The sequence below is a fragment of the Halichoeres trimaculatus genome, unplaced genomic scaffold (assembly GCF_033239565.1).
Source record: "Halichoeres trimaculatus isolate MK-OKI-2021-1 unplaced genomic scaffold, fHalTri1.1 fHalTri1_scaffold_6, whole genome shotgun sequence".
Lineage (NCBI taxonomy): Eukaryota > Metazoa > Chordata > Actinopteri > Labriformes > Labridae > Halichoeres > Halichoeres trimaculatus.
The window spans coordinates 12,204,067-12,218,807 of record NW_027437184.1 but is presented as its reverse complement, the minus strand read 5'-3'; the positions used below and the strand labels follow the sequence as shown (position 1 = coordinate 12,218,807).

Sequence of the window (14,741 nt, the reverse complement as noted above, 5' to 3'; positions counted from 1 at the left end):
CTAAGGATTCTGATGCTTTCACTTTAAAACTTAAATAGATCATGTTGTGTAATCACATTGATTAAATTCCCTGTATGATATAACTGTAAATCTATAAGGTCCACAGAGCTCCTAAACTCTACCCACCCATCATTTTCATCATCATCATCATCATCAAGAAGAGGAAAAACAGGTAAAAAAAACAGCTGTTACCTGAGTCAATGGAGCCAGAGTCACAAGGGCTTCTAATTTTGAGAATTTACTCAGAGGGAGTTATGTAAAAAATCTAAATGGCATATTTTAAAAACCAGCAATTAAGCGGCTGAGAGCATTTATGAATCATCACATTTTTTTATATGGAAAAATAAAGCAAAAGCAGAACATTGGTCTCTACAGTTAAATATTACAATTGTTGATTGTTTTACAAATGTTATAAAAGGTTTCAGAAAACATGTTTAATACCATATTTAATATATATTTAACATATTCAATATAAGTTACTCAGTTTTTGCATCATGATGTTGTTATTTAAGCAAAATTAAGAGACATTAATTCCAAGAAAATCACAAAAAATTCTAGTACTTCCTAAGCACACCTCAAGTGGACACTCATGTGACTGCAGTTTTAACACGTCTGAATGGGCTGAATGGACCAATTTCTTGACCTTGAGACTCTGCCCACTTCTTGAATAATTTTTATATGAAAACCATTTGAGACTGTTACACAGCAATGCACTCTGGGAGACCAAGTTTTTTTTTCAACAACTTTGAATTGTCCTCCTGGTGGTTATTTTCAGATCTGCAAATTCTCTGAATGCTAAGTTGTGAGAATTTTTTTTTTGTCTGGAGCTGGTCGAGTGGTCACTGGGTGGAGCTTCTGGGCTTGCTCAGGGGCAGTACTCATACTCTCCTCCATCTATATGGTAGATATTTTCCACGACTGATTCTCGTCTGTGGAGCTGCAGCGTGGATGTAGTGAAGCTGAATCGAACTGTGTTATTGACTGATTGCTGAGGCCTGAAACACGGAGAAAAAGCACATTAAACTCCTGTCATTCAGAAATCAATCACTTTTTTTTGCAGATGAATCAAGACCCAAATACTTGGCAGGATGAAAAAAGAAAGAATTTTGAATAATTTCATTCAAAGTTGTTGAATTTTTCAAAATAACCTCCACATCTTTTTCAGTGCACCTCTTTTGTTGCACATTAAAAAGCACTCCTTCCTGTCCCTGATGAGAACTGAAATGTAGTTGAGGTTTGTTCATGTCCTCATGTGGTCTCGTGTCTCCCCTCTTTTGAATTCAACAGTTGCGTGTTGACATTTAATGCGTGTGATGTGAGCTGTAGTCCGAGCATCTCCTTGCCGCTCTGTTAATGTCACATCATCAGAAGAGGAAACCTCAGGGGTGTTATCTCCCCCCCTTACGCGTCTCATACTGTCTGTTTCTGGCAAAATGAAACCTGCTGCAGTCAACACATCAGCAACATTCAGGTTTGAATTGTGTCAGTCAGGGTCCTTTCTTTGAGACTGTAAACCTGAGTGTGAAATATGTGAGGACAAACTTTACGACTTCTAAAGAGTCCCTGATAAACCTTAAAATATTCAGAAAACTTTATCCATTGAGTTTTGAAGGACTAAAATAATACTTTCATCCTTCTATAAAGATAAAGCTCATATATAGGTTAGAGAGAAGCATCAAACAGAGATGTTAAATGGAGTCAGATAAAGTTGGATCTTCTCCTGTTTGCTCATTCTGTGTGAATACAGACTGGTTGGATGGTTTAGGTATCATGATAAACCAGTTTCATGTGAATCCTGAGTTTCTGTTCCAACTCGGGTTCTTTGTGGTTTTGTGGTTTGTCGGCATGAAAAACCCATGGTGTGTAAATGACAATAATTCCGTTATCAAACACAGGTTGTGGACTCTTTAAGGGCTGAGAGCTTGAAGAAAAACTTGCTGACTCACAAAATCCAAACTGAGTCATGACTTGTCGTTAAAGAGGAAATAAATCATTGAGCTGTTCTACCTCTGAGATGCTTTAAATAAAAGATTGAAAAGACTGTGACAGAGGTGTGTGATAAAACTTACACTTTGAGCTGCCTCCATCGTCTTGCTGCAGAAACACAAGGAAAAGCAGTAATTAACTGTGAGGAAAGTCAGATTTACAAAAAAAAAGTCTGAATAAAGTAAAGAAATGAATGAACACTGTATGAGGACATAGTCTTTGTGGTGAAGACTTGTGGTGATCAAGTGCAAGTTAAAGAGGTGGGCCTTCAGCCTCCTTGCTATCAGCTACAGCAGGGGTCTTTTATTACTACATATAAATGTACCTCGTTATTCTGGGAAACCTGACAGAGCCAGAATAAAACATGTGGTAGTGTTATACCTCTGTCTTGAGGAGCTGGAAGCGAATATTGACTGAACCTGTGTGCAGTTTGAGAGAGCTGCTTTGTTACTGAATGAGTTCATTTCTGACTAAAATGTAACATCTTTAGCTTCAGTAAATCCATTGATGTGTGTTTAAAGACAGTAAAAAAAAAGACACAAGTGAAAATTGAAATATTTCAACCCCTAGGGGCCAAGGACCCTCCTGTTAAAGACTTCAAATTCCTTGTATGAGCAAATATACGTGGCAATAAAACCTGATTCTGAACAAAGGTACAGTTGCTAAAGGAGAAAGAACACCGAGAGCAGACAGCGAGGATGCTTTGAGGACAGATGGGTTAGGACAGACAAGAGAACAAGAGCTGTTGAAAGTCATAAAGGAAAAAATGAGGACAAACTGTCGAGATTTGACTTACTGATGTAGAAGACTCCACCTGCTGTGACCAAAGCCAGAAACCCAAACAGAACAAAGACCAGAACCAGCGTCACACTGCTGCTTTCCTCCTGCTGTCTCACACACACACACACACACACACACACACGCGCGCAAACAAAAAAACCCTTTCAGTAAGCAGATTTGTCACTGTGCTCTGTTGAAAAACATCAATTTGAAGTTCAAGTCCCTGTTGTCTTATTTTCTGTGTTAAGTATGTATCATGTAAGTTTTAGTTTCAGTTTGAGTATGATTTTGTTCCTTTGTTGCTTTGATTGTGATGTTATTTTCTTTGTGAATACCCCAGTGCAGCAGTAACTTAAGACCAATCTGGGAAAATGAAGCCTGTTTAATTGATTCTGGTGTCTCCCTGCCTCTTATTTCCACCACTTCAGTCTGTAAGCCTGAGCCCTCAGTTAGCCTAACAGCCACGGAAGCACTTGAGAAGCAATGTAAATGCTAACTCCTGTTAGCTAAAAGACAGCACTTTGGGCACCAGGAGAGTCAGCTGATGTGTTTTTTTGAAGACACAAATGTGAGCCCAGCAAGAGATAAAAAGTGCTGTCTCAATGATTTCTCATTGTAGCAGGTTGATGTACCTTGTACGTTGAGGCTCACTGTGCTAAAACTCTTTCTCCATTCAGCTTCAGAGTTTGATCAGTGAGTCAGCATTTTGAGGGTAAAATTTGGAGAGTGGGGTGAAAATGTCGATCTGAGGAGGGAATTGTTTAAAAGTGGTGGTGTGTAAGCTGGATGCCGATATACATATCAGTTAAATCACAGCATGACGCCGTAACAGTGTGACACAGTGCACCCCGCACGGTAAGTGACGATTCTTTTGACCGATCAACGGACTGCAGCGTTGTAGCTACAACTCCTGGGATTGGATCGGTTTAGGCCGATGGATTCCAAAAAGTGGGACGGCTCATCTTAGTTATTTGGAGATCTGTCCCGGATTGGTCAGTGGAAATGCCACAAAATGCATGCTGTGCTGAGATGAACCGAGCTGAACTGCTTGGTGGAAATGGGGCTTAAGTGCCCTCACTTGCTCTTCCTCTTGGTGTTGGCCACGAACGCTTTAAGTTTCATTCTCTTTACTCTTGCTCAAACTCTTTAGAATAAAGTTAAGAGTGAAACTTCGAGCAGCTCAGAGCAATCAATCAAATGACAGCAAATGTCACAATACGGGAAAACATGGGACTGCTGATAAAGTTCACACCTCTCTGCTAAAACCAGTCTGCTGACACTCGTGGTGTAAACCAGGTTGTACTATCTCATGTTTCTTTTTTAAAACAGGAAGTGAAAGTGTATCACCTCTGCCACCATGCCTCTGGAGGAGGAAGTAAACGCTGTCTCCATGGATGTCAGCTGTCCTGCAGAACCAGGAAGTGAAAGCAGATGTTTTTAGAGCGACTGTGTCAGCAGCATAACGTCACTAATGAGGGAAGATTTAAAAATAGATTCATAAGAGCTGAGAGACATGTCTACTCTTACCTGCTGTATAAGTGTGTGATGGTTCTGTAGTCGTCTCTGTGTATCCTGGTGTTACGGAGGTTGCCTGGGCAGCTGTAACAGAGGAAGCAGAGACGGTATAACTAACAGATACAGCCACAGCACAGGTGGTGCTTTTTTGGACAGTTTGAATGAACCATGAAGTTTGGCAATGAGCTGTTGTCATGTCAGCTAACCAGAGTCAGATGTGACTACAAACATGAAATCCCATCAGAGCAAGAACTCAAGCTCTGACTTCAAGAACAGCTGGTCTGATTCCTAAAACAGAGTGAAATGATGATACACCAAGCAGCTCCCACCCATTAGTCAAAGTGGCTACACCCCCTAAATCCCCATTGTTTTAACTTTAATCTGGTTTGCAGCAGCATTCTGATCTTTTCTTTCATCTTTGTAGGAAATCATGAAATGCCAAGTTCCAGAGGGCTTTGAAGTGTCTTAAAGAGACAGTGGCTGAAATGTAACATCAGGGGACACCAACTGACTCCTTCCTGTCAGCCAAAGAGGCCGTGCACTCTAAGTCTCCCACCTTTTAATTTTATTTTTGTGTAAAAAAAATCTTGTAACACCTTGAAAAATCTGAAATGCAAACATGTGTTAATGCCTTACTCATGGTATTTGTGTTACTACACTTAATATGAGCTACATCCGCCTGAAAGCCAAGTTAACTATCTTATTTCAAGATAAAAAATGACACCTGAATTGCTTTGAATTAATCTGCAACATGGAAAAGAAATGAACATGTTACATTTATCATTGATTATTGTATGAAGTCATTTATCCTATTTCAAGGAACTTGTCAAGTTCATTTTCCTTTCCCCATTGGCAGCTTTTTTTTTTTTTTACTGTTTACGAGCATTTCAGGCACTATATTTGTCTTTTAATAACTTTAAATGAGGCATTTTTATTTATTTGTCAGATGATGTGTCTCAGATTAAGTATAATTAGACTTTTTTTTTTTTTACCACTAACCCTATGGTACAAACTTGCAAAGTTTGCTTGTTATCGCATTTTAAACCACAGCAACACTATCTAATTATTGACAAATACCTTACCTCAGAGCATTGTATCTGGTAAAAATTTGTCTTGAACAAAGAAAAGTAGTGTAAAAAAAATTTTCAAGACAAACACACGCCTTGTTAAGTCTCCCGTCATCACGACAATGTGCGTGCAACTCTGGGCCAAAGGTGTCACTGTTATCCCCCTCAAACAGATTGTTCACAGTCTCTTTAAAGCAGGAATCTCAAACACGTGCCATGAAGGGCCAAGAGGCTGCAGGTTTTCTTTCCAACCAAAAGCTCCACCAAGCTCCACCAGCTGATTTCACTGATTTTCTCACCTTCAAGCAGAGAGCAGGGACTAATCAGTGAAATCAGCTGGTGGAGTTTTTGGTTGAAAGGAAAACCTGCAGCCTCTTGGCCCTCCATGGCACGAGTTTGAGATCCCTGCTTTGAAATGTCATTTCATCAAAGTGAAAGTATCACACTTAGTATTGTTTAACACAAGGTTTCAGAGTGACGCTGAGAGCCTGTGGGTGACGGACTGAGATTCAGCTGGTGATGCTGGAGCGGAAATAAAACATTCAGATGTTTTGAAGAGGAGATTCTTACCTGTCTGTACAGTCAGGTCTACATGATGTTTTTTATCATTAAACAACCCGAATATTTCCACTCTGCAGCCGTAGCGTCCGGCGTCTGACTCTGTCAGGTTAAGGATGGTCAGAGAAACGTCTCCTTTGTCCAGTTGTCCCAGCAGCTTAAACCTGGCCCTTTCTGCGGTCACCTTTCGTCCGTCTGTGTGGACCAGCTTGTTGCTGCAGCCTGAGCTTGGGATGTCTCCTCGACCCCAGCACACTGAGAGTGCTCCATGATACTTTCTGTCGTATGTACAGGGCAGGGTGATGTCCTCACTCACTTGACCAACGACCGATATGATGCTGCATTCACCGACTGGGAAGACACAAACACAGTTTGTTAATGTCAGCTTTTAGATTAGGATGAAAACTTTCTTTAACAGCTCTTCTTTGAATTCAGTTTCCCATCTTTTCCCCTTAAATCTGCTCTCTGCTGTTTCCTTTTAGCCTCATTTCCCCTGTGAGAGAGGAGTCTACTTCACCAAGTCTGTGTTTGAGCCGAGAGACAAACTAAGTCCTTGGGTAGAACGGAAACTCTCCACATCTTTGTTTCGAGTCTCTTCTCTCTCAGTGGAGATTTATTTTCAGAAGCCATTTGCACCTGCAAAGAGGAGCTTTTTTTAGCAGGTCACAGCTCGACCTGAAGCTGTTACTGACTCTGATCATCAAACAGAATTTAATTGAGAACAATATTCAATATTAATCCTGTCATAAGTTCTTTAAGACAAACTTAGTATGAACAAGAAAAACAAATCAAAAACAGCAAAATTAATGTTTTAACTTGTAAATTAGCAAGACTAAGTCATTTTTTATCCATCAATGTATAAATAAATAAATAAAAAAACACATACATAAAAAATCTTTGAACAAACAAAAAACAAACAGGACCTGAGAAGAGGAAGAGGAGCAGAACGATCTTCATGATGAAAAGTCACACTGACAAACTGCTGCCTCACACGCACTATTACATACACACCACACACCACAGCTGCTCTGCACACTGTAAAAAATGATCCTCTGTTACTTCAAAGATAAAAAATAAACACATCTTCATCTGGGGAATAATAAGACCCAAACAAGTGACACAAATAATACACTTATGGAAATGATCACAAACTTAAATAATAATTAATATATGTCATTACTTACAATGTACAGCTCCTTTCTACATTAAACAGTAATGTGAGATTATTTAAAATACGCAAAGTTTACCACAGTGGCAGGATTTCACCTAAGAGCCTAAACAGACTGGGGAAAAAGTCCAGTTCTGTCCTAAATCCTGTACCCAGTCATTTTTAACTGGGGCTGGGTTAAGATTAGGTTTCCTGAGCAGCAGGGTGACCTGAGCTTGTTTATAAGCTGTGGGGCAGACCCAAGATTCCAGTTGTTTAAATTTTAAGCTAAAAAAGTTTAACATGATAACATAAAATCAAATCAATCAATTGACAAAAAATTCAGGTAAAGAAGCTGTATATACTCTTTTTTTTTCCTTTAATGTCACAACTCTTAACTAATGAAAAAGACTCCAGTGTCAAATGATTCAGCCTGTAAAATACATAGTGCACAACAACAGCACAATCTAGTGGTCAAATGAGTAATTGAAATACACAGCTCATACAGCAAACTATTCACTTTAAAGTCAGATTTTTTAACTACCTAAATTAAAGTCTCTTTGAGGATATAATGCTTTATTTTTTTCCTGATTAAATGTGATTTGATCAACCAAAACGACACTTGTATAACTCCTGATGTGGGTGTTACCTGACCACAGATTAGATGCAGTGTGAAAACATTATGCAGTTGTTTCACACAGCACGGTCAGCACATGACTTCCTGTCTGTATGTTTCCTGTCCCCAAGCCGCTTACATGAACCAAAGACAAGGATTCACACTGTAAAAAAAAAGTACCTACAAATTTAAGTCCTACACGCTGATCAAACAAGAAAACAGCTTTAATTAAACCCATTATATTCTGTTCAGAGTAGAGTGATTTCTTATACTAACAGAAAGGAGATAGACAATAAGAGATAATCCAAAAGAAGAAATACTTCTGTCTAAATTTAATTCCCTCTTATTCCTTTATTTTATAAAAGAAACTTGTCTTGGTTTTTGTCACCTTGGATTAAAAAAAAATAACAACATGATGGCACAACCCGATAAATTCTCCCAAATCAAACGAACACTGCTAAACCATATGTAAGCATTAGGGAGGTTTTGGTGGATCCAGACCATGTTACTGGTTCAGAAGTGTGAAAAGGTAGCCTCCGCGTCAGGGAATCGAACCCCTGTCTCCCACGTGACAGGCGGACCACTATACAAACGGGAAATTACTGGACGACGTAGCATGCAGTACCTCTTTTGACCACAACACCAGTGCGAACGGAAAACTGGCGCTGATGAACACGGGTAATGAGAAATCTACATCTCAACTTCTTCTACGATCAAATGGCTAGCTAACAGAACGTAACAATTTAATCCCTATTTATTTACCATATTATAAAACCTGTCATTATTTAATAGAAAAATAATAATTGTTATGTATGCGGACATTAAAAGTGGTGGATATGTTGCATATTTGACGTTTCTCAATGTAATATCCCTCCTTCAGTACCGCGGAGTACAAGAGGTTAACATCAAAATACGCAATTTTTACCACATCACATTGATGGAATGTAAACGACACCTTCTTGTTGATGCCGGAAAACTACTCCAAAACAAACAATCACAGGTATGTTGGGCTCCAGTTCCCCATTTAGCACGTCACTCTCAACTCCGACATGCTAGTTGCTAAGAAACAGTTGCGACGCGTGATCCTTCCAGAACTCGACAGACGTTAACACTACAGTTAAGTATCGTGTCTGAAAGCCGACCACAGAACAACCAGACAGTTGAGTTGATTAAAGGTTTGATTTCGAGATTTGGAGTCAATAACTCACCTGGTATGGAGCTAAAAAGGGGTAGAACAAGTATCAGAACCAAAAAAATAGCATAATCCTCACCAGATGTTGACGCTGCCATCTTCTGGACAGATGATAATTACATTAAAAAACGTTACAATTTTTGCTCTACAATTTCTCTGCCCTTTTAGGTGATTCTTGGGGAGGAACCTGCATTCAATGGGAGGAACTGGACACAATCCTGAGTAAGCTGTGATTCTTTCCTTGTTTTTTTTTTTTTTTTTTTTTTTTAAAGAAAATGGAATAATAGATGGATGATCAATTCATTCATTCTTTGTGCAAGGTTGCCTGCAGCTCATTGCCTTTATCACACCTTTATTCTACTTCATCCTCAATAACATCAACTCAGAGTGTTAGTTCTATGAGCATCTTTGTAAATTTATTTTTTAGCCTTATTTTGAAGTAGTGCAAAATAAATACTCAAGAAGAAGAATACACAGACAAAGTTTTGCAAATTTAATAAAACACAACATATTGGTCTTTACAATACAGTGCAGCTATCATGTTTTTAATTCATATTTTCCACATTATTACACACACTCAAAATGAATGAGAAAAGCTGTCAGGATTGTGTTTGATACTACCAGACTTTTTGTAAGTACAGGAGAAAAATGAAACACATTTCATCTGGCGACTGCATGCATGGAAGCCCAGGGGGACAGAAATATGGAAGATTACCAAAAATTGACAGATTGTCTCAGGTTTTTGTTTGTCTCTACACCAAACTGTCCTCCTCCTCTGATTGGTCCAGCCTCTTGTCAGACTCTGCTCTCTGGTTGGCTCTCCAGACTTCTGCACACATAGAACAAGACACCTGTTCAGATACTTGCTTTAACAGGTTGACACATCCATATTATCAAAGCTGGGACTACAAAGCTTATGACATAATTTGACCACTAGGGGGGAGTTCAATACAGACTTTACATGGATGTAGGGTGTGTGTGTGTGTGTGTGTGTGTGTGTGTGTGTGTGTGTGTGTGTGTGTGTGTGTGTGTGTGTGTGTGCGTGTGTGTGTGAACTGACTATGAGCAGCAGTTAGCAGCAGCGCAGGTACAAAGATGATGAACGATGCTCTCAGTGTGTTTCCGATGAAGATCTGAAGAGTTTCTAGCTGCTGCTCCTGGACGGATGACTACACACACACCACACACACACACACACACACACACACACACACACACACACACACACACACACACACACACACACACACACACACACACAATTTAGTCACATTTAATTGCTTTGATTCAATTCTTTTAATATGATGTAGAGATTTCTGTTACCTGAACCAATGCCACAATCGGTTCTGTAAAGCTGCTTTCTGTGACACCACTTCCTGTCTGCTCTGTCACAGCTGTCATGGTGAAATATGCTGAACAGAAGAATGAGTCTCAGAATTACATTTAGAGTTTTTTTTTCATCTAAATCCAGGTTTCAGAGCTTCTGAATGCCCCTACATTTCGAGATCTGACCCAGGTAAAACCTTAACATTCACCTCCTGGTACTCTGCCTCCTGAACTCACCTGCTGTAGTGTATGGTGTGTTTAGGTCTCCAGCATCCTGTGCGTCTGTGGACTCAGACACAACAGAGTGAGCTGCAGGAGGACAGACAGAGGGAGGTGGTGTCACTTTCTGTGTGAGATTATCTGCTGTCTCTGATTGCTTCTCTGAGTGTGGGGACGTACTTTTGATGATGATGAGGTGGATGGTAGACGTTTGATCGTTGAACAGACCAGGCACCTGAACCCTGCAGTGATAGAAACCAGCGTCTGATGGACGAGAGCTAAAGATGGACAGAGAGGAGGGGGAGGTGGAGGAGTACCTGCATAGAAAAGGTCACCTGTTAGACTTTCATCCATTTTTCCTGAAAGGTTTCTGGGGAATGTTCCTGCTGTTACTTTGGTAACGTTTTCAGACATCCTACCTGTCTGACGTCATACCTGTATGACTTCCTGTATGTGGTCCGACCTTCAGCCGTAATGAGTACTGTGTTGTGGCAGGTGAAGAGTGACGGCTCACCCCTCCCCCAGCACACCTCCACACCTGGCTGATTTACTGCCTCTGCCCGACATGGCAGCATCACCCTCCTCCCTGCCACACCAACCACTGTGTCTGTGGAAACCCGTGCCTGAGTGACAGGCACTGGAAAATAAAAACATCAAATCACCTGTCAAAAAAAGCTCTTTAGCTGCAGTTCCTCTTACATCCACAAGAGGCTGCAGGAAACAAACAAACAAAAAAAAAAACGGCAAACATTTTTACTGAACAAACCTGGTCAACCCGTTTTTTTTACTCAATCATTGGAAACATCTGATGATGCTCTGCTCAAGATGTTTCACTATCTACTGTATTTTATTTTTTTCTAGCTTAGCTTAGCACAGAGACTGGAGGCAGGGGGAACTGCTAGCATCTCAAACTCACATTATCATCACAAGAAGAAAACTATCTTCACCTTATGTTTGAATCAAGTTTTTATTGTCAACTGAAACCAATAAAAACTAGTGTCAGAAATGTGTTTGTTACCTGAAGTAGGACTAAAACTAAGCTAACTGAAACTGTTAAACAAATCTAATAAAAAATTTAAGAAAATTTAAAAAATCACGATTTATTGTGTTTAAAAAATGACCTTAAATAAAACTTGTCTTAAGTTTCATCTTCATTTAGCAGAGTATTTTGGATAGATATTAAATACATCTTCAAGTATGTGGCTGTTTAACACCAGCAGGTGGCAGCACAGTGATGGTATATCTGATTCGTCTTTTTTCTATTATCATCGTGATCAGTAAAAGCAGGGAAGGGAATAACTTGAGCTTCTGGAGATTCCATAATATATTCTATAATATATGGACTTTGTGACATTACATGGTCAAAACTCATAGGTTTTATAACTTCAAAATAACAAGATGTGAACTTGTTTATTTTTGCTGTAAAGTTAGACTTTTTTTTGAATTGGTGTTTCATTTCTGATGCTCTTGCAGCAATCAGCACTCTAAGAACTGCATTTTTTAAAAGTTTATGTGCGGGCAGCTTTTGATCATAGAGGACAGTGGGGTAACAGGGCGAGAGTGGGGAAAGAGGAGGCTACAAGCTACCAGCTCGGGGGGCAGGACCATAGGCTGAATAAAACATGGACGTAGCCTCCGCGACGCCACCTGTCTGTTCCTGACATTAGAAATGAAGCCAATCCGCGGACGCAGCCACATTCGTTATGGCGTGGGCTGTAAGTTTCATTTTGAGCAGCTATAGGGCGCTCGTCAGTCACATGACCTGAGCTGTGTCTCTGATTGGACAATTAAACTATCCTAATAACTTCTATACCGCCGAGTTAGAAAAGAAATTCACTCACCACACAATGTGTGCTGATAATGAAACCAGCCATTTCAGACCCAAGCCATTTTTGGGGGACGTAGGCCATTAGGAAGTGCAGTTTTTGAAACTTTCAAAAAGCTTTTAAGTTTTATAACTGACGTTAGCTCTTGGTTAAAACAAATAAGAAGTAAACTTAAGCTTACATTCAAAAAAATAAAAAATACCACCAAATGAACACATACATAAATAAATAGATAGCCAACTAAATAAATGTCGTAAAAAAACCCAACAACTAATCACTGAAAAAAAAACTAAAAAAATTAATAACTTCCTTTATGAGCTTGAGAGCAGAAATACAGAAAAGAAGACAGAGTAGAAATACATCCTGGGTTACAAATACAAGTGTATCATAAAATATGAAAATTGATCTAAATTTGAGAAAGATTTTAGGTGTAAGACTTAAACAGTTACCTTTCTTTCATCAAACTAGGATCTATGAGACGTTGTGAGGTTACATCTATGCAAAACATATCAACTTTCCTTGTGTTTGTTATTAAAAAATCTTGACTATTTAATGACTAAGTCTATCAGATACAAAGAGAGAGAGAGAGTCTGAGATTGATAAAAGGAAAATGAAGATTTTTGCAGTCTGAGAGGAGCTTCAGGTAGAGACTCACCTGTGAGGACAGCGGTTAGGGAGAGGAGCAGCAGTGGCAGCATGTTGATCTGATGGACGTACACAAAGGCAGACGGACTGACAGATGGACAGACGGAGGACAGAGGGTGACTCTTCTTCCTCTTTCCGTCCCTCTGATGTATTTATAGACAGACTGGAGTTACCAAACAGGCTGCAGACATTGGAAAAACACTCAGCAGGAAAAGGAACACAGTTAAATGCTGACACCACACTCAGAGGAACACCGGTGTTCTGTTTAACATCAGCTCACGGAGCCTCCATCAGCTAAGCCCACCTGAAGTTCAGCCTTACTCAGGTGAGCTCATTTGAGTCAAAGGTGGGTCATTTACCTCCAAAGCTCTTTTCTCCTCTTTCTTTTATTCTTGGCTGATATAGTGTGTGTTTGTCTCCACCAGAGGGCAGCAACTGTTAGTTAAAGAGTTGGTCAGGAGTGAGTTCACCTGTTCGAAGTAAGAGACCCATCAGTGTGAAAATGATGATCTGATTCAGCTCCCCTCCTCTCCTCTCCCATTTTCTTTGCTGTGTTTGCTGGTCCTCCTCTACTTTTTCTGTCCTCTTTGACTCTGAACCCTACACACCTTTTCTTCCTTTCCTCTAGCCTCATCACCTTTGTCCTTTCCTCTTCTCATTTCTACTTTCTGTATCTCTTCTCCTCCTCTGTCCTGTCTTTGCTCTTTTCTCCTTCCTCCTCTCAAAACTTGCTCTCCAATCATCTCCTTTTTCCATTCTCTCTTCCCATTTCCTTTCTTTCTTCTCTTCTGCTATGTTTCCTCTAGTTTCTCCTCTTTTTTTAAAGGTCTCCTCTTTTCTCTCCTGCTTTTAAATCTCTTCTCCTTCTTGCTCACCTGAGCTGTCTCAATTTGTTTATTACTTGTCTTGTCTTCTCTCCTACTTCTTCATCTTCTCTGCTCTTGTTTCCTTTTCTTTGTCTACTGTCCTTCCCTCCTTATTTGATTCCTCTATTCCTCCTACTGTCTTCTCCTCCCTCCTTTTATGCCTCTTCACCTGTAATCTCTTTCATTGTCTTGTCCTCTACTCCCAGCTCTCCTTACCAGCTTTCCCCCATCTTTCTTTCCTTCTTTCTTCCTTTTCTTTATTCCCCTCCTCTCCCTTCCTCACTTTGCCTCTTTCTATGTCCTCTCCTGTCCTCCTTCTATGTCTCCTCTCTTAACTTCCTATCTCCTTCCTCCTTCCTCCCTCCTTGCCTTGGGTCTTTTCCTATCTCCCCTCCTCGTCTTACCTCCTTTAACCTCTTCTTACTCTCTTTATTTTATTCCTCTCCTTTATCCTCTCCTGTCCTCCTTTCCCTCTTTTCCTCTTCCCTCCTCCCTCCTCTTCTTGCCTCCTGTGTCCTTGTTGTAATATCCCGTGTGTGCTGACAGTGAAAACATCGGGGGTCAAAGGTCAGTGTTTCTTGGCCCGTCTCCTCTCTGATATGAATTCCTCTTTAATCACTGCAGATATAAATACTTCATGTATAAATACTTCATATGTGTGTGAGCTCCCATCATGCATCACTCTGATGATAACACCGTGTGACAGCAGACATGTTAGTGTGTGGTTGTGTGAGAATCTAAGTGTGTGAGTGTATAAGACATGCTCTGGTAAAAGTTTGAAACACACTTTGAGTACTGCCATGACACAAAATACTGTAAATAATTTAATATATCACAGTGTATACCATAAATTCTGCAATTTATCACATTGTAAAACATAAATACTGTAATTTATTACAGTGAATACTGTAAATACTCTAATATATCATAGTGAATACCATAAATACTGTAATACATTACGGTGATTACCATAGATACTGTAATACATCACAGTGAAT

At 39.8% G+C, this 14,741-nt stretch overlaps 2 protein-coding genes across 3 annotated transcripts; both read right to left on the bottom strand.

Annotated features, from left to right (window-relative positions):
- Positions 1-375: 375 nt before the first annotated feature.
- LOC141791480 (hepatitis A virus cellular receptor 2 homolog) lies at positions 376-9,065 on the bottom strand. 2 transcript variants are annotated; one of them, XM_074671996.1, is made up of 7 exons: positions 8,941-9,065; positions 5,919-6,257; positions 4,294-4,365; positions 4,114-4,172; positions 2,783-2,873; positions 2,070-2,094; positions 376-995 (listed from the first exon to the last, which is right to left on the bottom strand). In XM_074671996.1, the coding sequence occupies exons 1-7, from the start codon at positions 8,957-8,959 to the stop codon at positions 866-868; spliced, it is 735 nt and encodes a 244-aa protein (XP_074528097.1). In that variant the 5' UTR covers positions 8,960-9,065; the 3' UTR covers positions 376-865. The 2 variants fall into 2 exon arrangements, with proteins under 2 accessions (XP_074528097.1, XP_074528096.1); XM_074671995.1 differs by lacking the exon at positions 8,941-9,065 and adding an exon at positions 6,830-6,868.
- Positions 9,066-9,364: 299 nt separating this feature from the next.
- Positions 9,365-13,028, bottom strand: LOC141792024 (hepatitis A virus cellular receptor 2 homolog). Its single transcript, XM_074672774.1, has 7 exons — positions 12,888-13,028; positions 10,842-11,043; positions 10,587-10,723; positions 10,425-10,496; positions 10,185-10,273; positions 9,922-10,030; positions 9,365-9,690 (listed from the first exon to the last, which is right to left on the bottom strand). The coding sequence occupies exons 1-7, from the start codon at positions 12,928-12,930 to the stop codon at positions 9,614-9,616; spliced, it is 729 nt and encodes a 242-aa protein (XP_074528875.1). The 5' UTR covers positions 12,931-13,028; the 3' UTR covers positions 9,365-9,613.
- Between the last annotated feature and the right edge of the window lie 1,713 nt (positions 13,029-14,741).

Coding starts and splice junctions, on each gene's coding strand:
- LOC141792024 (XM_074672774.1), bottom strand. CDS start 12,930: ATGCTGCCACTGCTGCTCCTCTCCCTAACCGCTGTCCTCACAG. Junction 11,044..12,887: donor CCTAACCGCTGTCCTCACAG/GTGAGTCTCTAC, acceptor TTTATTTTCCAG/TGCCTGTCACTCAGGCACGG. Junction 10,724..10,841: donor ACATACAGGAAGTCATACAG/GTATGACGTCAG, acceptor TTTTCTATGCAG/GTACTCCTCCACCTCCCCCT.
- LOC141791480 (XM_074671995.1), bottom strand. CDS start 6,863: ATGAAGATCGTTCTGCTCCTCTTCCTCTTCTCAG. Junction 2,874..4,113: donor CCAGAGGCATGGTGGCAGAG/GTGATACACTTT, acceptor TGTGTGAGACAG/CAGGAGGAAAGCAGCAGTGT. Junction 2,095..2,782: donor AGGTGGAGTCTTCTACATCA/GTAAGTCAAATC, acceptor GTGTTTCTGCAG/CAAGACGATGGAGGCAGCTC.